The 20,516-nt window shown below is 58.6% G+C and overlaps 2 protein-coding genes across 3 annotated transcripts; one reads left to right on the top strand and one right to left on the bottom strand.

Moving 5' to 3' along the window:
* Nucleotides 1-981: 981 nt before the first annotated feature.
* PFKL (phosphofructokinase, liver type) lies at nt 982-7,235 on the top strand. 2 transcript variants are annotated; one of them, XM_084212182.1, is made up of 22 exons: nt 982-1,106; nt 1,629-1,702; nt 1,799-1,876; nt 1,961-2,150; nt 2,290-2,455; nt 2,541-2,585; nt 2,670-2,778; nt 3,108-3,203; nt 3,283-3,375; nt 3,664-3,789; nt 3,877-3,941; nt 4,119-4,182; nt 4,269-4,415; nt 4,513-4,583; nt 4,670-4,757; nt 4,878-5,030; nt 5,168-5,332; nt 5,494-5,555; nt 5,858-5,969; nt 6,050-6,149; nt 6,265-6,370; nt 6,455-7,235. In XM_084212182.1, exons 1-22 carry the CDS (start codon nt 1,022-1,024, stop codon nt 6,600-6,602), a joined length of 2,343 nt encoding a protein of 780 aa, XP_084068308.1. In that variant the 5' UTR covers nt 982-1,021; the 3' UTR covers nt 6,603-7,235. The 2 variants fall into 2 exon arrangements, with proteins under 2 accessions (XP_084068308.1, XP_084068307.1); XM_084212181.1 differs by having other exon boundaries at nt 4,670-5,030.
* Nucleotides 7,236-10,297: 3,062 nt separating this feature from the next.
* On the bottom strand, nt 10,298-16,120 carry CFAP410 (cilia and flagella associated protein 410). The gene is made up of 7 exons (XM_084212259.1): nt 16,020-16,120; nt 15,257-15,275; nt 14,640-14,686; nt 13,719-13,948; nt 12,806-12,974; nt 12,337-12,430; nt 10,298-11,190 (listed from the first exon to the last, which is right to left on the bottom strand). The coding sequence occupies exons 1-7, from the start codon at nt 16,094-16,096 to the stop codon at nt 11,065-11,067; spliced, it is 762 nt and encodes a 253-aa protein (XP_084068385.1). The 5' UTR covers nt 16,097-16,120; the 3' UTR covers nt 10,298-11,064.
* Between the last annotated feature and the right edge of the window lie 4,396 nt (nt 16,121-20,516).

The following is a 20,516-nucleotide window of genomic DNA, read 5'->3' as shown; positions in this document are numbered from 1 at the left end:
ACCAGCACTTGGTGGTGTTAAACCTCAGGAGATTCCCATGGGTCACTTCTGGAGCTTCTCCAGGGCCCTCTGCATGGCCCTGTCCTTCAGGAGTGTCACTGCACCCTCAGCCTGGTGTCACCTGCAAACCTGCTGAGGCTGCCCTGCACCCTCTGTGCCAGAGATGCAGATCTTAAATATCACTGCTCCTAGAACAGACCCTGGGACACCACTGGTCACTGATGGCCACTGATGGCCACTGACCCCCCGGATGTGACCATCCAGCCAATCCCTTATCCATCTGACAGTCCATCCATGGAATCCAGCTCCCTCCAATGCAGAGAGAAGGATGTTGGGTGGGATTGTGTGCAGGCTGTATAGAAATCAGGATAAATGTCATCCATAACCTTTCCCTTGCCCACTGAGGGAGTCACTCCATCAGAGAAGGCCACTGGCTTGGTCTGGCAGGACTTGCCCTTGGTGCAGCCGTGCTGGCTGTCCCGGGTCACCTCCTGTCCTCCGTGCCCCTGCCTCGGCAGAGCTTCCAGGAGGGTCTGTCCCAGGATCCTCCCGAGCACAGAGGGGGGGATGACGGGCCGGTAGGTCCGCGCCCCAGGCTCCTCCTTTCCACCCTTTTTGAAGATGGGGACAAGGACTCTCGTGTTTTTTCCAGGCACCGGGGACCTGACCGCACATTCCCAATATCCTGGGGAGCGGCTGGGCAGCTCCATCAGCCAATTCCTTCAGGACTCAGCGACGAACCTCGCGCAGGATGGCGCCGTCCGGGATGGCGGGGCATGTCCCCACGGTCTGGCACGACATAGCGCACCATGTCGCGACACGGCGCGACGTGTCCCGCCGTCCGTCTCTCCGCGGCGGCGGGCGGGGCGTGTCGCCTTGGTCGGGGCGTGTCCCGGGGCGTGTCCCGGGGCGTGTCGCCTGGGTCGGTGCGTGTCCCGGGGCGTGTCCCGGGGCGTGTCGCCGGTCCGTGCGTGTCCCGGGGCGTGTCCTCGGCGGCGGCGCCGGCACCGGGAGCGCAGCGATGGCGGCGGCGGAGCTGGAGCGGCTGCGGATGGCGGGGGCCGGGATGGCCATCGCCGTTCTCACCAGTGGCGGCGACGCGCAAGGTGCGCCCGGCGGGGCGGGGGGCTCGGCCCGGGTCCGCGGCGTCCCCGCGTGTCCGTGCCCGCGACCGCGACCGCCCGGGGCCGGAGCCCGCGGCCCGCGCTGCTCCCCGGGCGGGCGGATGGGGACCCCCCTTCCGTGTGCCCCCCGCCCGCGCCGCTTCCCCGTCCCCGTCACCCTCGGGCCGTGGCCGTGGGAGGGCAGGGGCCCCACGGGGGGAGCCCCACGGAGGGGTGTGCCCGTCCCGGTCCCCATCCCCGGCCCCCCGGGATAAGCAACTCGCTCCCGGGCAGTTTCTCGTCCCCAGCTGCGCGCTGAGTTTGCCCGGTCTCAGCCCACGTGGCTCCCCGCCCACTCCAGGGGACACATCAGGGTCATCGATCGGATCCCATTCCCTGTGGAGTGCAGGGTCCCATGGGGCTCCCCCCGCTCGAAGGGATACCTCAGGGTCACCTGTAGGATCCCATCCCCCGTGGGGCGCAGGATCCCATGGGAATGCTCCAGCTCACATATCACTTTTCCAGGCATGAACGCCGCTGTCCGCGCTGTCACCCGCATGGGGATATACGTGGGAGCCAAGGTCTTCCTCATCTATGAGGTTGGGGTTCCCCCCTGCTCCCCATCATGGCTGGGGGGATCCAACATCCCCCCCTTTGCCAGGCACCTTTCACCTCCACCCTCTGCTTCTCCACAGGGCTACGAGGGGCTGGTGGAGGGGGGTGACAACATCAAGCAAGCCAACTGGCTCAGCGTCTCCAACATCATCCAGCTGGTGAGGGTCACCATGGGCCCGCGGGACTCCAGATCCCGGCCCTCCTGAGGTGTGTGACGAGCCACGTGTCCCTTCTGTCCCCAGGGCGGGACGGTGATCGGCAGTGCCCGCTGCAAGGCCTTCACCACGCGGGCGGGCCGGCTCCGCGCTGCCCGCAACCTGGTGGAGCACGGCATCACCAACCTGTGCGTCATCGGCGGCGACGGCAGCCTCACCGGCGCGGACATCTTCCGCTCCGAGTGGGCCGGGTTGCTCGAGGAGCTGCTCCGAGATGGTGGGTGAGCCCCCCACAGCCCGTTTGGGGGTGCTGAGGTCCGGAGGGTCACCCCGGTGCTCTGACCCCAAGGAGGCCTGGGCTCCAGCCCCGGGATGGTGCCCTGAAATAACCGGTGTGCTGGCCGTGACCCCCCCAGGGCAGATCAGCGAGGAGGTGGCGAGGAAGAACTGTCACCTGAACATCGTGGGGCTGGTGGGTTCCATCGACAACGACTTCTGTGGCACCGACATGACCATCGGCACCGACTCGGCGCTGCACCGCATCATGGAGGTCGTGGATGCCATCACCACCACGGCTCAGAGGTGAGGGGGACGGGGGACTGGGGGTTGCAGCACCCTGGCCATTGCACCCACCCACCTCCTTCTCTTCCCACCCGTGTCCTTGCAGCCACCAGCGGACGTTCGTGCTGGAGGTGATGGGTCGCCACTGCGGGTAAGCCCCCGTGAGTGGGGAAGCCATTGGAGGGATGGGATGCCACGTTTCGGGGCCAGTGCTGCCACCTCCGTGTCCCCCCAGGTACCTGGCGCTGGTGTCCGGCCTGGCCTCGGGCGCTGACTGGCTCTTCATCCCTGAATCCCCTCCGGAGGACGGCTGGGAGGACCTCATGTGCGAGAGGCTCGGGGAGGTGAGGGGGGGTTCCCGCCATCCCATCCCAAGCCCTGTTCCCCCCGGGGAGTCCCTGTGGGGGCCCAGGCTGAGCCCTGCGGCCGTGCCCGGCCCCTGCGAAGCTTCGGGAGCTGCCGCCATTGTCCCTGTGAACCGGGGCACTCAGCCGAGCGCAAACGCAGCCCTCGCGTGCCAGGGGCAGCGCTGGCTTGGGGGCTCAGCTGCCCGTGACCTGAGCCAGCCCCGGGGCAGCACAGAGGGCGGGAAGGGGAGGGGAGGGCGCTCACACACGGCCCACGCTGAGTTTTGGCTGAGCCGTGGTGGCCGTTTGTCCTCCCCTCGTGGCAGACACGCAGCCGGGGCTCGCGGCTCAACATCATCATCATCGCCGAGGGCGCCATCGACCGCAGCGGCAAACCCATCACCTCCAACTACGTGAAGGACGTAAGGGACTGCCCCGGCGCCACCCCGGCACCCAGGGACACCGGCGGGTCCCCAACATGGTGTCCCCTCTTCCCCACAGCTGGTGGTGCAACGCCTGGGCTTCGACACGCGGGTCACCGTCCTCGGCCACGTGCAGCGCGGAGGGACCCCGTCCGCCTTTGACCGCGTGCTGGTAGGTGCAGGGGAGGACACAGAGAGGGGGAGCCCTGCTCCTGCCATCCCTCTGCCCCATGGAAAGGGGTGAGGCTCAGATGGGCTCAGTCCTGCTGTGCTGGGCAGAGCTGTGCACCCATTTCTCCTCATTTACTCCAAATTTCGTGGATTTTTAAATAAAACCATCAGCTTTCTAGCAGTGAATCAGCAGCCACATGGTTTCCAAGGCTGTGGGAGCATCTCTGAGCATCCCACCCAGCTGGCACTGCTGGGCTCCAGTGTCACAGGTGCCACTGTCCCTTTGCAGAGCAGCAAGATGGGGATGGAGGCGGTGATGGCACTGCTGGAGGCCACGCCGGACACCCCAGCCTGCGTGGTCAGCCACTCCGGGAACCAGTCGGTGCGGCTGCCACTCATGGAGTGTGTCCAGGTGGTGAGTACCAGGGAAGCTGGGTGGGGGTCTCACTCCCCTCCCTGTGAATGTGGGTGTTATGGTGCTGCATCTTTCTCCCCGCTCAAGACAAAAGATGTGCAGAAGGCCATGGATGAGAAGAGGTTTGAGGAAGCCATCCAGCTCCGTGGAAGGTGAGGAGCAGGGACCAGGACCAGGGGAGACATCCCTCTTAGATAGGGGCTTTTCCTTCTGGGGAAGCTGTTGGCTCCTGCAGCCAGGAGGGTGTCCCCAGTCACACCCCAGGGGCACTGGGGAAACTTCCCCTTCTCCCAGACATTCCTTGGGGACACATCACCGTGTCCTTGCAGGAGCTTTGAGAACAACTGGAACATCTACAAGCTGCTGGCACACCAGAAGCCAGCTCAGGAGAAGGTGAGGGGTGATGGGGGGCAGCAGGGTACACCATCCCTGCTCTGGGGACACGTGGGGATGTGCTGTTCCCATCCCTGTCCCCGCAGAGCCCCTTCAGCATGGCCATTCTGAACGTGGGAGCGCCGGCCGCCGGCATGAACGCTGCCGTGCGCTCGGCCGTGCGCATCGGCATCTGCCAGGGACACACCATCTACGTGGTGAACGACGGCTTCGAGGGCCTGGCCAAGGGGCAGGTAAGGGGGACCCTGAGCCTGGGATGTCCTGGAGGATGGGGCTGGGCTTGGGGGAGGAGGGCTGTTCCCACCCCTAACGTGTCGCTGGTGCCTGCAGGTCCGCGAGGTGGGCTGGCATGACGTGGCAGGATGGCTGGGCCGTGGTGGCTCCATGCTGGGCACCAAGCGGTGAGTGCAGCCCTGGGGACAGAGACATAGGGAAAGGGTGTCCCCACCATCCTCACCCCACCGTCTGCCCCCCTTCCCCACCACAGGACACTGCCCAAGACCTGCATGGAGAAGATCGTAGAGAACGTGCGCAAATTCAACATCCAGGGGCTGCTGGTCATTGGGGGCTTTGAGGTACAGCAGAATCCTCGGTTCAGTGGGGACCGGGGTGACTCTGGGCATCCCAGAGGAGTCTTTCTGGGATGTGGGTCTGGCTGCAGGGCCAGCATTTCCCAGTCCCTCGGCTGCTTGCAGGCGTACGAGGGGGTGCTGCAGCTGGTGGAGGCACGCGGGCAGTACGAGGAGCTCTGCATCGTCATGTGCGTCATCCCCGCCACCATCAGCAACAACGTGCCCGGCACCGACTTCAGCCTGGGCTCCGACACGGCCGTCAACGCTGCCATGGAGGTGAGGGACACGGACGGGGACAGCTCACGGGGCTGCTGTGCTCCACCGCCTTCACCACGGCCTGCAGTGGCCAATGTCCCACGCCAGGGAACCAAAGGTGACTTTCCCTGGTGTGACCTCCCCTTGTCTGGGCACAGAGCTGTGACCGCATCAAGCAGTCGGCCTCGGGCACCAAGCGCCGCGTGTTCATCGTGGAGACCATGGGGGGCTACTGCGGGTACCTGTCCACGGTCACCGGCATCGCCGTGGGCGCCGACGCTGCCTACGTCTATGAAGATCCCTTCACTATCCACGACTTAAAGGTGGGCGGGCAGGAGCGGCTCTCTCTGGCTAAAATGAGAAGGGAAATCGGGGAAGGGAGGGCTCCAGGGCAGGGCAGGAGGTGGAGGACATGGCCATGCTGGGTTGGTGTCTGCGGGATGGCTGCGGGATGGCTGCTGGCATCTTGGTGTTCATCTTGCAGGCCAACGTGGAGCACTTGACTGACAAAATGAAGACGGATATCCAGAGAGGGCTGGTGCTGCGGTGAGTTGGGGGCACCTGGGGACAGTCACTGCAAACCCCAGCCCTGTGGCAGGGAGCAAGGCTGGAGCTGAGCCCTTCCCATGGCCAGAGAGGGGTCTTGGGCGTGGTGAGGTTTGGCACTTGGCCCTGGGGACACTGGGTGCCTCCGCTGCCATCCCCACCCCAGCCCCAGGGTCCCCCTGGGGACACAGACTGGGGCTCTGGGTGTCAGGGAGAACAGAAAAGGTGTTATGGGAAACAAAGGGGGACCCCCTGGGCATGGCAGGGGAGCAGCCCTCCAAGCCCTTCCCTCTGCTCCCCAGCAATGAGAAGTGCCACGAGCACTACACCACTGAGTTCCTCTACAACCTTTACTCCTCCGAGGGCAAAGGCATCTTCGACTGCAGAATCAATGTCCTGGGCCACCTCCAGCAGGTACAGGGGACAGGGTGGCAAGGGTCCTGCTGGCCCTGAGAGCTGGGCAAAGCCTGACATCCCCATTCCTTTGTCCCTAGGGGGGAGCCCCGACCCCCTTTGACCGGAACTATGGGACCAAGCTGGGAGTGAAGGCGGTGCTGTGGATGTCAGAGAAGCTGCAGCAAGTCTACAGCAAGGGTGAGCCGAGGGCTGGGGATCCCACAGCAGGTAGGGAAGGCTGGTGGCTGCTGCTCCAGACTTCCAGGCTTGGCCCCCAGTGAGATGGCCAAGGTCAGCAGTGTCCCTCTCCCAGGGCGTGTGTTTGCCAACTCTGGAGACACTGCCTGTGTGATTGGGCTGCGGAAGAAGGTGGTGGCCTTCAGCCCTGTGACAGAACTCAAGAAAGTCACAGATTTTGAGTAAGTTCCCGTGCCCCAGCGGTTCACCAGCTCCTGGGGGAACCTTGCCAGGGTGTCTGCTCTAGAGCTATGTCCCCTGCACAGGCACAGGCTGCCCCAGGAGCAGTGGTGGCTGAACCTACGGCTGATGCTGAAGATGCTCGCCAACTACCAGATCAGCCTCACCGAGTACATCTCGGGGCAGATGGAGCACGTCACCCGTCGCACCCTCAGCATCGAGAAGGGCTTCTAGTCCCACCAGCCTGGCCCATAGCCCCCGCCATGTCCTCTCTGTGCCCACATGCTGCTGGGGGAGCACTGTGTCCCCTCTGTTCTCAGTAGCCCTGTAGCTTTGCCATCGACCCCTTACAGCAGGCAGAGCCTGGTGCTGTGTCCCAGAACGGCACAATCCTGCCCCAAATCACTGCTGCGGGTTCTGGTCCCTGTGCGGATGCAGAAGAGTTGCTTGAGCCCAGCCGCACAGCCCAGGCCCTTAATCTTCCCTTAACAGTTTATTATTATTTAATCATGGGATATTTTGAGTCCTTATTTAGCGGCTTGACCGCCTGAGCCAACTGCTGCTGCTTGTAGCCGCCTGCCCCACGTGCGGGAGGGGAGTGAGGAGGATGCAGAGCCATCCCGGAGTGGGTCGGAGCAGTTCCATGGGGCTTCTGGGTGCCCCTGTGGAGCTCCATCCCCCGTGGGGGTCTCGAGGGCTGAGCACGGGGGTCCTGGCGAGCCCCTGTCCCCTTGCATGACGCTTGGCTGCGACCGTCACCGCGTGGCTGTGGGCGCCGTGTCTGTCACCTCACCGCTGCTCCATGACCTCCTGCACCGCCCGCGGCGCTGCTCCTCTCCTCTAGAGATAAAACCTGCTGGAGCCAAACCTGCCTGCTGGAGTGGTCATTGCGGGGGGAATGGGTGGCAGGACACGGCTGGGGTGCGGGGAATAGCAAAGCCTGGTGGGTTTCCCAATCAGGGTCAATGCCGGGCCAAGACGTTCCCTGGTTTTGTGCATCCTCAGAGCCTGGGAGAGTGGGACCACTCCTCCCTGTCCAAGTCATGGTGGGTGCAAGGTCAGCATCCTTTCGCAATCACTTCACGATTCCAGAGAAAAGCCACTGGCTTCCCACCTCCAAGGGAACCACCCAAGTGCTTTAGGGTGGTGCTGTGCTTGTTTGAGAGGCAGTTTCTCAGAGCACTGGCCAAGCGCGCCGGCCTGGCCGGGCTCTGCGCGCTCGGGCTGCGCCAGACGGTCACAGGGAGCCCCCCTTTCCCAGGCCACTTCCCTCCTGGGGCTGCTGGCTGACGGCTACAGCCTGTGGGACAGCATCAGCATGCATCACAGTCTTTGGGGTCAATTATTTTGTCCTCCCCACGGAGCTGTCCTCAAGTGAAAGTTCCCCCAGACTTGCCCCCTGCCTTTTTCTGATGGAGTGACTCCCTCAGTGGGCAAGGGAAAGGTTATGGATGACATTTATCCTGATTTCTATACAGCCTGCACACAATCCCACCCAACATCCTTCTCTCTGCATTGGAGGGAGCTGGATTCCATGGATGGACTGTCAGATGGATAAGGGATTGGCTGGATGGTCACATCCGGGGGGTCAGTGGCCATCAGTGGCCATCAGTGACCAGTGGTGTCCCAGGGTCTGTTCTAGGAGCAGTGATATTTAAGATCTGCATCTCTGGCACAGAGGGTTCAGGGCAGCCTCAGCAGGTTTGCAGGTGACACCAGGCTGAGGGTGCAGTGACACTCCTGAAGGACAGGGCCATGCAGAGGGCCCTGGAGAAGCTCCAGAAGTGACCCATGGGAATCTCCTGAAGTTTAACACCACCAAGTGCTGGTGCTGCCCCTGGGTCAGGGCAAACCCCGGGATCAAGCCAGGCTGGGGATGAGCAGAGGGAGCAGCCCTGGGAGAGGGACTTGGGGCTGCAGGTGGTGAGGGCTGGCCATGCCCCATCCCAGTCCAACCCTGTGCTGGGCTGATCCCAGGGTGGGCAGCAGGAAAGGGATTGGGATTGTGCCCCTCTGCCCTGCTCAGGTGAGACCCCACCTGCAGAGCTGCCCCAGCCCTGGGGCCAGCACAGGAAGGACCTGGAGCTGCTGGAGAGAGTCCAGAGGAGGCAGCAGGGTGAGCAGAGGGATGGAGCAGCTCTGCTGGGAGGAAAGGCTGGCACAGCTGGGAGTGTTCACCTGGAGAAGGGAAGGTCTGGGGTGACCTCACTGTCAGTACCTGAAAGAGCCAACAAGGAAGCTGGAGAAGGACTTTGGACAAGGGCCTGGAGTGACACACCAAGGGGGAATGGCTTCCCACTGCCGCAGGGTTAGATGGGATATTGGGAAGAAATTTCTCCCTGTGAGGAAGGTGAGGCCCTGGCACAGGCTGCTCAGAGCAGCTGTGGCTGCCCCTGGACCCCAGGCAGAGACCTGGCTTCTCCTGGAGCCCCATCTCCTGGGTGGGAAATGGGCTCTTCCACTCTCCCATGTGCCACTCCACTTTGGGGAACCCCAGCCTACTCCTTCCCTCCCTCCCTCAGCCATGGACCTCACACCTGCCTCACCACCAGCCCCTCAGTCTCTGAGGGTGGTTTGAAGGGAAGTGGCTCAGTACAGCTGCTGGCAATTTCCAGAGCTGGAATCATCTGCATTCACGGCTCGATATTCCCGGCTGAGGCAGGGCAGGGTGACAGCAGGTCATGTGGAAAATCTGTCGGCAGCACTGCCCTGCAGCAAACAGGTTTAGGATGTGAATGGGGACAGGGCTCAGACCAGCTGCATGTTGAGGGACAGGAGTCACTGCAGCCCCCACACCTCATTTTCACAAAAAAAAATACCTGGAGGGCCAAATTCCTGGGAGAAAAGGCACAGGCACAGCCACTGAATTCCAAGGATGAGGAGGAGGGGTGTGACTGTGCTCCCAGACGTGCCAGCACATCCAGCCCACCCTGAAGAGAGGGCAGAGCAAGCCTCCAGAAGCATCCTGCAGGGGAAGGCAGGCTGCCGGGGCCCTGGAGGGGCTGAGCTCCCACTGGGGTTTGCTGGGATGCTGCAAGGAGCAGTTGGGAGCCCCGAGGGCAGCACCAGCAGCAGCCAAGGATTACAAGCACGGCACTGCACGTAGGCAGCAAACAGCCCAACTTCTCCAGGAATTGTGTCAGTGTAGCCTCAAGGGCACAGTGATTGCTCCATCAGCTCCATGACCGAGTCCTGATGGACACTTCCTTCGATCACTCATATTCCAGAGAAGCTGAGGGTCCGGCTCACCCCAACAGTAATTCCCTTGTTCCTTGACATGGACAAGCCAAGGGCCTGGGAGAAGACTTGCACTCAGCAGGGTGAGTCTCCCAGGCCCTGGATGTCAGTCTGGGACATCATAAATCGCAAGTGCAGCTGGCTTTAACGCAAAAGGCAAGAACAAAGGTCCTTAGAGGAGTTAAAGACATCAGCAAATCTCCCCCTGAGTGATGAGGGTCAAGCTCTGTCTGTTCCCACCAAGGTCAGGCAAACAGGCTTGTGGACACAGGGCTGTCCCCATCCCTGAGGAGCATTCCTTCCTGGTAGCACTGCACAAAAGGGACAGGGGGCCATGGAAAGGCCACATCACCAGTGCAGCACTGGGAGACACAGAGGGCTTGTGTCCTGTATCTCAGGGCCATCATCCTGCCCAGGTGGCTCTGCACTGAGCTTTCCTCAGCACTCTTTTGCTCCCTGCCGTTGCTGTGGTCACAAGAAGGGTGTAAGACAGCGCAGTGCCCCTGCAGAGCGGCGCTGGGAGCAGGCTCACCGTTCCAGAGGCGCAGTGAAGCGGGAAGGCGCGGGGCTCCCAGCCCTCCTCCTGCTCTGCAGGGCTCACAATGCACTCCCTGAACCAGAGGTAATGGAGCAGCGCCCCCAGCCAGGCCTTTGCTGAACTCCAGCCACCACTTACACAGCCTTCAGGGATAATTGGGTTTATTTGGTATGTCACAACAGTTTAGTTTGTTCTTAACAGCTCTACAAAACTTGGTAAATGCAGTTTTATCAGTTAAAGAGCAACACCCACCCTGATGCCTGTGCAAAGCAGGCAGAATGCTCAGGGCCTTTTAACTGGGATGTTTCTTTAAGCTGCTCTAATGCCTGCAGGGAATGCTGGGGTGAGAGTACAGCTGAGCATTCAGGATGTGGGAGTCATTCCTGGTTCACCTAGGCTGCTCTAAGATTTCCTTTGGGCTGCCTGACCGGCAGGCACTGCGTGCACCAGGGAGGACCTGAGGAAGTCAGCCAGGAGCTGGAAAATAAATTAAGAATTGGACATTGACCTTCACCACCTGCACCAGACAGGTCTTGGTGACCATCTCAGGCAATGTCTCCCTGTCAGACTCCACCAAAGCAGATCTCTGTGGTACAAACTGCCCTCAGAGGTGCCGTGCACCCCAAGGCTGGTGGAGGGGTGCAGTCCCTCCCAGCCATCAGCAGGCTCTGCTCCCCCTCGGATCACACAGCACCTCTGGCTGCAGCCCTGTTCCCTTCTGCTTTGCAGATTTGCCTGCAGCTGCCATCCAGGAGCCCCAGCCACACAGGGTACAGTGTCAGAGCCTGCTGCACAAGCAGGAAATCTCCAGAGAAGAAGCCTCCCATCCCATGCCCGAGGCTTTGGCTGCAGCCAGAGATGTGGGCAGGACAGTGCCGCGGGGCCAGAGCTCCAGGGAGGTTGGAAGGGGGATGGGTGCTGTCACTCCTCCTGCAGCTCCTTCTTCTGGAAGGCCTGGAGCCTCCTCGCCACCGTCTGCTGGATGATCTCGAGTCCCTCTGTGTCCAGTTCCTTCATGAGAAGCAGGATGGCATCCAGGACATTGTTCTGTCGGGATAAGGCACACACTGCTTTGTACCAGCCAGCCAGGACAAGGCCACTCGATTTGCCCTGCTCTTTCTAGGAACTCATCCTCCACCACCACCACCACCACAGGCAGCAGTTTGGAACAGCCACCTGCAGCCACGGGACCGGGACTAACAACCGAGCCCTCGGGGCAAACACAGGCAGAGGCGCATGCGGCACGTGACGAGGCTGGAATGCAGGACAAACCCATCCTCCGCCCAGCCCTGCGCCGGCTGCCCACAGCCTCTGGCGGCCGGCCACGCTCCAGCCTGCCTTCTGTAAGGAAAGACACCTCCCGGAGCAGCTGCACTCGCTCTCCAGCCTGTGCAGGACGGGAAAGGACAGCCCTGCTCTGAGGAAGGAGGAGAGCTGGTGCTCTCTGCAAAGGACCCTTGAAGGTCCCCAGCCCTGCCACCACCACAGGACCAATGCCAACACCAGGTCGTGGCTCTGTCAAATCAGGTCCTGAAGAACTCCAGGGAGAGATTCCACAGCCTAAATAGCTGTCCTTCTAGGGAGAATCTTTTGCCCAACATCCAACCTGAACCTTTTCAGCTGCAATGGGGGACCACTTCCCCCATTTTTAAAGGTCAGAGCTTGTGGTACTGCTCCAGGCAGCTATGGCAGAGAGGCAATGTGGGTTAGATCTTGCTCTTCTGATTGATGCAATGGCACCAAGTCCAGCACTCTGCAATTCCCAGCTGAACCACTAAAATCCAGATTCATCCAAGGCTACATGATGGAGGGAGCTGAGGAACCACTTACGCTTCCTGTTCAGCAGCCACTTCCCAAGGTTTGACCCTCCTCTTGCTAAAGAAACACTTCCTAATGTCCAGTCTGAACGTGCCCTGGCACAGCTTTGAACCATTCCCAAGTAGAACACACAGCATCCTTTCCCTATATCCCCTCCTCAGGAAGCTGCAGAGGGGCATGAGCAGCTTGGCTGGGCCTCCTTCTCTCCAAATCAAACAAACCCAGAGCCCTTAGCTGCTCCTGGACATTTCTTCCAGCCCTGGCATCAGCTCTATTCCCCTACTCTGGGGACATCCAAGGCTCTTCACGTCCTTCAATGCTGGGGCTCAGTCCCACGTACAAGGAAAAGCAATTTAGTTCTTAAAAGATACTCACTCTCTTCTTGCAGCTGCAGTCTGTCTCTTGAGGGGAAAAGCAGGAGTATTTATCCCTGGGAACAGGCTTCATATCAAGCTCATCCTGAGTTTTGCTAAAAAAAGGGAGGAAAAGCAAATGTTATTATGACCAGGTGGGAGAACCTTCTTCTTCCAGGCCAATCCTCCCTCATCACAGGCAACCATGCAAGGAGTACCCAGCTGCAGGACCCCAGGGAATGGACTGGAGCTCCCAGATCAGAGAGGATCCACCCCTGCTTGCACATGCAGCTGATGAGCTCAAACCACCCCCACAGCAGAGCCTGTTTGCCAGACACAGAACCAGCCCCACTGAAGCAGCACAGCTCCACTGCAGCAAGGAGCACAATGGGAACCTGCACCGGCTGCGGGGCTGGCCCCTGGCCTGTCAGGCTCCCTTCTTGCTACGCACGGATTCAGCCCAGGAATGCTGGCAGCTGCCCAGCCCTCACTTGGTCTCCTCCAGGCTGCAGCTGAGCAGCTGGCTCTCGGGCTCCGTGGTGCACCCGGCGGCGCTGGACGCGGTGCTGGACCAGCCGTTCTCCACGCGGCTGCGGGCCGGCGGCGCTGTGATCTCCACGCCATCCACCAGGGCCTGCGACAGCTCCTCCTCTGTCACAGCTGCAAAGGCCACAACAAATGCCTGTTGCTACGAACTGCAGCAGCCCAAGGGGATGGCATCTCTAGCGGGGCAGGTTCTGCTGCTGCAGAGAATGCAGGAGAATGCTGGAAGCAATCACGAGCCTCCCAAAGCGAGAAGGGTATCAGGGAGGGATGCAAACATGCTTTACTATTTCTTGTCTCTGGAGAAGGCTCCAAAAGCAACCAAATTTCTGCTACTGGATGGAAAAAAAAAAAACAGAGAAGCTTTTCTACAGCAGCAGATCCAGTTATAGAACCTTTGTCTCACCACAGCAAAGAGAGAGCTCTAAAAAACCACTAATTAGTGGTACTGTCCGAGCTATAATGAGGCACTCAGTCCTGCTACCGGAGGGAAGGGAAAAGGGGAGGGGGGAAAAGGGAAGGGGGGAAAAGGGGAGAGGGAAAGGATAAGGGGATAGGAAAGGGAAAAGGGGAAAGAGGAAGAGGAGGCAGATGGGAAAGGGGAAGAAAAACGGAAAAGGAAGACAAAGAGAGCAAACAGCTTAGAAGCACCGGATCTAACTCAACTCCTAACACCTCTTGACTCTAGAAAAACTCAAAGGACGCCCTTGAGAAGAGCCAACACATCTCCATTTCCCAGGTGGCGCTGGCCCGGGGCTGTGCGCAGGTGACCAGAGCCCACCCTGGTGGCCCGGGGCTGTGCGCAGGTGACCAGAGCCCACCCTGGTGGCCCGGGGCTGTGTGCAGGTGACCAGAGCCCACCCTGGTTGTCGAGCTTCTGCAGGCTGGGCAGGTTGCGCAGCACGGTCATGCGGTAGCGGTGCGGGTCGGGCCCGCAGCAGGGGTTCTCCGCCAGCCACAGCACCCGCAGCCGCGGCAGCGTCTTCAGGTAGAAGAGCTCATCCAGGCTTCTGATGTTGTTCCTCCTCAGGTACAGCTCGCTCAGGTTCTGGCACTGGTGCAGCGGCTCGAGGTCCGAGATGCCGTTCACACTGCAGAGACATGGTCAGAGCCCATCCTGCCCCATCCAGGGGGGAGCACAGCACTTCCCAGTTCCCGTTCCTGCAACAGCCTCACCCCAGCACGGCACAGCAAGGGGCGTTCAGCCCATGGCTTGTGGCATTTCATCTTGGTCAGCAGAGGGAAGAATTGAAAGAGCTGTTGCTCCACCCTGCTGAGGATGAGAAAGAGCCTCTTCTTCCCCCAAAACTGCCTCCTCCTCTGTAGCAGCTCCTCAGACCCAACCAAGGAGAACCCATGTAAGATTCCCAAGTTAAAAGGCTCAAATTCACAGAGCGTTGGCTCCATGGGATCCCCAGAATAGGTGAAAGTTGAGCTTATTATGGAAAGGGAAAGCTCTGGGAGATTCACGAAATATTTCAACAAGTATTTTGGAAACAGGCCACATAGAGAGGCCAAGAACATCCCTGTCGAAACTGTGGAGTAGAATTTCAGGAGCAACAATCCTAAGGAGTTTTATCACTTGTCAAAACAGAGAATATTTTCTCAGGAGCACAGGGAGTAGTGCAGAGATGCTGCTAAGGAATAATCATTTCAGTATCTCTGCTGCTTGAGAAATGGGGCACGAAGAGCCAGGCAGCTCACACACACAACCCCAGCAACATGGGAAGAAATCATCCCCAGGAAAAGGTGATTTCCCAAAGCTGGCAAACTGGCATTCACCTGAACGTGATCACCTCGATGTTGGGCAAATCCCGGCATATGGATATCTGGGCAGGAAGAGACAGAAACAACAAGTTGGCACTCATGGGGGAAAATATAAATAAACCCAATTGAAATCCCAAAAAGCACCATCAGGAATTTGGGATTGCTTCAGTCTAACCCGAGCTTAACAACATCAGAGATTTTCTGACACAGTGAGTGCAGTGTCAGCAGCCCCTCCAGCCTCTGCTCAGGAGTGGAAGTGCAGTTACCAGCCAGTGTCACATTGCTCTTCTGCTCCAGCAACTCTGCAGCCTCCACATGCAAGAAAGGCTCCCTGCCACCCCTCCCCTAGCGACAGAACCTCATCCAAAATTACCACAGAGGTACGACTCAGGGTCCTGCTCTCTGAGGCTCCATGCTGGGCCTTGGAAAGAAATTTTCCAATGTGGAAACAGCAGCAATCACATTTTTTTTTATGGTGTGAGATGATAATCAACCCTGAAAAGCCCTGCAGTGCACAGGCACCAGGCCAGCCCAAAGCCAGGCCCTCCCCAGTGCCCTGCCAACCCCATGGCCTCTATGGCGTCCCCGCTTCAGCTGTGGGCCCAGGCTCCTCTGGCTCCTCCAGTACTTACATCTGTCAGGTGGCTGCCCCTGCAAGAGGAGAAGGGAGTCAGGGAGAGCACGGCAGGGCTCAGCCTCCCCCTGCACCCCCCACAGCCGGGTTCACAGCCCCAGCCCCCAGCCTGGCCCCACCAAACTGCTCCAGCACAGTCTGTCATGGGCCTTGCTGTGCCTCCCCTTCCCCAGCCCTGCCTGTTCTCTCTCACCCAGGCCTACCTGAACCCCCACATCCAGCACTGCCTGTTCCCCACTCCTGCCCATCTGCCCCTACCCACCCCTGTCCCACCTCCCCATCCCTGCCTGACACCCCTGATCTCCCTCCATCCTTGTCCCCCCTCCCCATCCCTGCCTGACACCCCTGATCTCCCTCCATCCTTGTCTCCCCTCCCCAGCCCTGCCTGACACCCCTGCCCTCCCTCCATCCTTGTCTCCCCTCCCCATCCCTGCCTGACACCCCTGCCCTCTCTCCATCCTTGTCCCTCCTCCCCAGCCCTGTCTGAACCCCCTCCCCATCTCTGCCCATGTCCCCAGCCTCACCCCTGCCTATCCGACCTCCATCCCTGCCTGTCCCCTCCCCATCCTGACCTGCCACCCCTCATCCATCCCTGCCCGCCCTCTCTCCTGATCCCAGCCCGTGTCCCCATCCCAGGCCTGCCTGTGCCCCCTCCATCGCTGTCCTCTCAAGCCTCATCCGAGCCTGTCCTCCTTCCCCATCCCTGCCTGTCCCCCCTCAGCCCCTGTCCCCCGGCCCGTCCCTGCCGTCCCCGCGCCCACCAGCAGTTGAGGCGGCGGACGCCGTCGAGCGCGGCCGCCTTGGCCTGTGCCAGCACGGCCGCCCGGCTCAGCCTCATGCCGGGCCGGGCCGCGGCGGCAGGGGCGGCGCCTCTGGGCTCAGGCCCCGCCCGGCCGGGGCGGCTCCGCAGCTCCGGGGCTGGATTCGCCTCCTCCTCCCCGTCCCCAGCTCCAGGGCTGGATTCGCCTCCTCCTCCCCGTCCCCAGCTCCGGGGCTGGATTCGCCTCCTCCTCCCCGTCCCCAGCTCCAGGGCTGGATTCGCCTCCTCCTCCCCGTCCCCGGCTCCGGGGCTGGATTCGCCTCCCCCTCCCCGCCCCGCCGCGGGCCCGGCACCGCCGCAGCCCCCGGGCCCCGCCCGCCCGAGCGCCGCTGCCGCAACGGGCGCGCGTTCAGGTGGTTATTCGTGTTTACGGGTAAATCCTATTAGGAATTTAATTATGTCTTATTAGAGAATGTTTTGTACACAGACCTGCGCCTTTGTGGGTGTATGTTTATGTGGAAGGATCACCATGGAACGGTTTGGGCTGGATGGGAAAAGCCCATCTCATTCCAAACGCCTGCCATGGGCAGGGACAACTTTCACTATCCCAGGTTGCTCCAAGTCGCATCCAGACTGCCTTGAAGACGTCCAGGGTTGGGCATAGTTTGCTTCTCTAGGCAACCTGTGCCAGGGCCTGACCACCCTCACATGGAGGATTTTTTTCCTAATATCTAATCTAAACCCACTCTTTCAATTTGAACCCATTCCCCCTTGAAATAACACATGAATGTATAATTTTATACACTTGTGTGGTTTATGTGACTTTACACATATATCTCCATATATTCCTCTATCTATACACATATGCAGTGTGTATAAATAAAATATATCTACATTTTCTATAATAAATTTATAAATAAATCAATTTTCTATAGTAAATATAGAACTTACACTCTCTCACCTATTCCTGCCTGCTCCCCATCTGCATCTTTGGCCCCTCTCTCCTCAATCAGTTCCTAAACATTCCAACAGGTGATAGTTCAGCCCTTGAACTATTGCACAAATAATAGTTAATGACTATCTCAAGAATGACTAATACAGCACTGCAGTTTCTTACTCCTCTTATCCCATGTGGCAATAAGAAAACTAACACTCACCTTTGAATCAGCCTTGGGACTCAAGTGGTTCAGGACTCGTTTTTACAGAGCCAAAGTCCTTTAGGAATCTTCTGGACTGCTGGGTTTCTACACCACTGTATGATGTGGTGCAGGGAAACTTCCAGTTTGTATCTTCACGGGTGTAGCAGCAGCAGGTGGTTAAAAGGGAGAGCTAGAATAAAAAGGTCTGGAGAAGCAGTATGGTTAGCCCAAAAAAGGGATTAATGCAGAGTTTCCCAGTATTTTTCTGCGTGCTTCCACCTGATTTGGCAACAGAAACAACTGCAGGATGGGGGCTGGGTGTTCCCTGTTTGGTTGTGTGGGTGTTTGGGTGCTGCTGCAAAAGGAAGGTTTCAGGTGTGTCAATGGGGCACTTAGGGACACAGTTTACAAAATCACAGAATCATTGAGGTAGGAAAACACCTCCAAGCTCATTAAGTCCAACCTGTGACCAATCCCCACTGTTGTAGGCACAGAGTTTGTGGTGGTTGGGGTGGGGCTGAGCCCCATCCCCAGTGGGCACAGCTGTGAGCAGCACTGACAGCAATGAGCCAGGGAGTGCCCAGGGGCACTGACCAACCACCAAAGGGAGCAGAGGGCACACAGGGGCAAGGCATGTGGGATGAAGAGTATGAAATGTTGTACTGTAGAACAACAAAGAGCCGCAGATGCTTGAAGCTTTCTGCAGTGACACAATGTTACTCTGTATGGGCAGATGCCTGAAGCTTTCTGATGAGGTAAGATGTAACTCTGCAATGTTACTCTGTATGAGCAGATGCCTGAAGCCTTCTGATGAGGTAAGATGTCACTCTGCTTGGGCAAATGCTTAAAGCCTTCTGAAATTGTGTGGTGATACTCTGTATATTGTGCCCTCCTCGACTGCAATGTGTGCTGTGACACCTCACCTTGTGACCAGCCCAGAGCACTGAGTGCCATGTCCAGGCATTCCTTGGACACCTGCAGGGATGGGGACTCCAAACCTCCCTGGGCAGCCCCTTCCAAGGCCTGTTCACCCTTACAGTGGGGGAATTCCTCATGATGTCAAACCTGAGCCTTTCCTGGCACAGCTTGAGGTCGTTTCCTCTTGTCCTGTCCCTGTTCCCTGGGAGCAGAGCCTGACCACCCCCAGCTGTCCCCTCCTGTCACAGAGTTGTGCAGAGCCACAAGGTCCCCCCTGAGCCTCCTCTTCTCCAGGCTGAGCCCCTTTCCAGCTCCCTCAGCCTCTCCTGCTGCTCCATTCCCTTCCCCAGCTCTGTTCCCTTCCCAGGACACGCTCCAGCCCTTGATGTCCTTCCAGAATTGCTGGGCCCAGAACTGTCCCCATGGCTGGAGGTGTCTCACATGTGCCAGCACAGAGGGACAGTCACTGCCCTGGGCCTGCTGGACCCCCTGGTCCTGATATGAGCCAGTGGTGAACATGGTGGTGCCTGGTTAATGGCTGGACTCGAAGTTAGAGAGCATTTCCAGCCTTAATTATTCCATGATTCTATGGAACACCCTGGAAGTGAACCCTTGCTTGTGGTGATGGCCTTGTGTTGGGTGAGGAGATGGGTGGCACTGAACTCCTTCCCCTCCTGACTGCCACACTTCCAGATAAGGGAAGGGCTGAGGGATGCGTGGTTTGGGATCAGTGAGCATGCACTTTTCAGGGAAAATATGGGATAAATGGGTTAGGCAGATCATCCCACTGCACTTCCCTCTCTCTGTCTCAGCACTTAGCTGCCATCACACCCACAGACAGCCAGGACACAGGTGGTGCATGAGGATTTTAGAGCTGGATATGCAAGGACTCAGATGGAGCAATTCTGGGAATTTTTAGGCTTTCTGTACGCAGCTGTCCACAGGCCAGCTGGCATGAGGAAACTCAGCATCGGGGCACTTGGGCTGTGTGTCGGTGAGGGCAGCAGCAGCACCTGAGGAAGAGCAATATCCAGGACTTAGTGGTCCTTTTGTTCACCAAATCCCAGGCTGCTTTCACTTCCACTGGAACATGGAACGCCCAAGCATGATTCCAACCACCCAGCTCTGCAATCCCAGCCCCTGCACAGTTGGCAGCCAAGCCAGTCCCCGAGACAGGCTAAGGAGATTAAGGAATCTTCTCTAGATGCCACAGAGAGATATTTGTGCTCATCCTGCTGGAAAAAGCACAGGTCAGTCAGTTTTACTGGCACTGTCTGATCTGACACCTCTCCTGAGACTGAATCAGACACAAACATTTATTTCATTCAGGTTAATTAAATAAAATCTATTTTAATCCACATTTTAATTCTGCAAGCAGTAGCAATCATCATCTAAGGCAAACTCTGCCCCAGTCTTTTAAAAAGAGAGCAGTTAAATAATGCATTTAGGCTTGTGAAGTGCATGGAGAGAACAGGAGAACCCCTGAGGCCTGGGAGCACGTGGCCTCTCCAGGCTGCACAGGATCACCTATAATCCGTGGCACATCCTGCTCATAGCCCTGCAGTGTCACTAAAGGATCTTTCAATGTTCCAGAGCAGGGGTCAGGTATCCCCATGGTCCTGATGAGGCCCCATCTCACCCCCTAATTCCTGGTGGTGGGTTGTGGTCACTTTTTGAGTCTGTGGGAGCCAGAGAGCAAAAAGCTCTTTGCACATTTGGGCTCACATCTGGAATATCTTCCATCAGGTCTGTACTACACAGCAGCCTCACATTTCTTTTCCAGCTTTGTATCAGTGTTTTATAAATGAGCCTATTAGAACCTGTTTAATGGCTTTATGGAGGGTGCAGGAAAGCCACTGCTTGCATGCAACCCTTGTATGTATTTTTTCCTCTCATTTCCAACCAGGACATTTGCTGTGATCTGTGATTCCTTTATGCAGGGTCTCACAGCTCACTTGTGATTCCCACAAGAGTCTCAGAAGGAAAATGTGGAACCCCACAAATGTCCTGGCTACTGAACTGAACCGCCTGGATGTGGTGTGGGATTGCTGTTAGAGTGGGAGTCACACACAGGGAATTTGAAGCACCTGAGAGCTGCCAGTAGCAGCCACATGTCCACACTGCTCTCCAGACTTGTCACTGTCACTGATGGGTGTCTGTCCTCCCAGGAATCATGGAACCACACATAGAATCACACAATACACAAGCTGGAAGGGATCCACAAGGATCATCGAGTCCAACTCCTGGCCCTGCACAGACACCCCAACAATCCCACCCTGAGCATCCCTGAGAGCATTGTCCAAATGCTCCTGGAGCTCTGGTAGCCTTGGGGCTGTGCCCATTCCCTGAGGAGCCTGGGCAGTGCTCCACCACTTCTGAGGGGGAAGAATCTTTTCCTGTTATCCTACCCATATCTCCCACCAGCATAGTTTCCTGACATT

Source organism: Fringilla coelebs, assembly GCF_963513975.1.
Source record: "Fringilla coelebs genome assembly, chromosome: 10".
Classification (NCBI taxonomy): Eukaryota; Metazoa; Chordata; class Aves; order Passeriformes; family Fringillidae; genus Fringilla; species Fringilla coelebs.
The sequence above is the reverse complement of the archived record's forward strand: the minus strand, read 5'-3'. Positions and strand labels throughout refer to the sequence as shown.

Coding starts and splice junctions, on each gene's coding strand:
- CFAP410 (XM_084212259.1), bottom strand. CDS start 16,096: ATGAGGCTGAGCCGGGCGGCCGTGCTGGCACAGGCCAAGGCGGCCGCG. Junction 13,949..14,639: donor ATCGAGGTGATCACGTTCAG/GTGAATGCCAGT, acceptor ATGTCTCTGCAG/TGTGAACGGCATCTCGGACC. Junction 12,975..13,718: donor GCAGAAGCTCGACAACCAGG/GTGGGCTCTGGT, acceptor TGGCCTTTGCAG/CTGTGACAGAGGAGGAGCTG.
- PFKL (XM_084212181.1), top strand. CDS start 1,022: ATGGCGGCGGCGGAGCTGGAGCGGCTGCGGATGGCGGGGGCCGGGATG. Junction 2,151..2,289: donor CGAGGAGCTGCTCCGAGATG/GTGGGTGAGCCC, acceptor TGACCCCCCCAG/GGCAGATCAGCGAGGAGGTG. Junction 5,333..5,493: donor TCACTATCCACGACTTAAAG/GTGGGCGGGCAG, acceptor TTCATCTTGCAG/GCCAACGTGGAGCACTTGAC.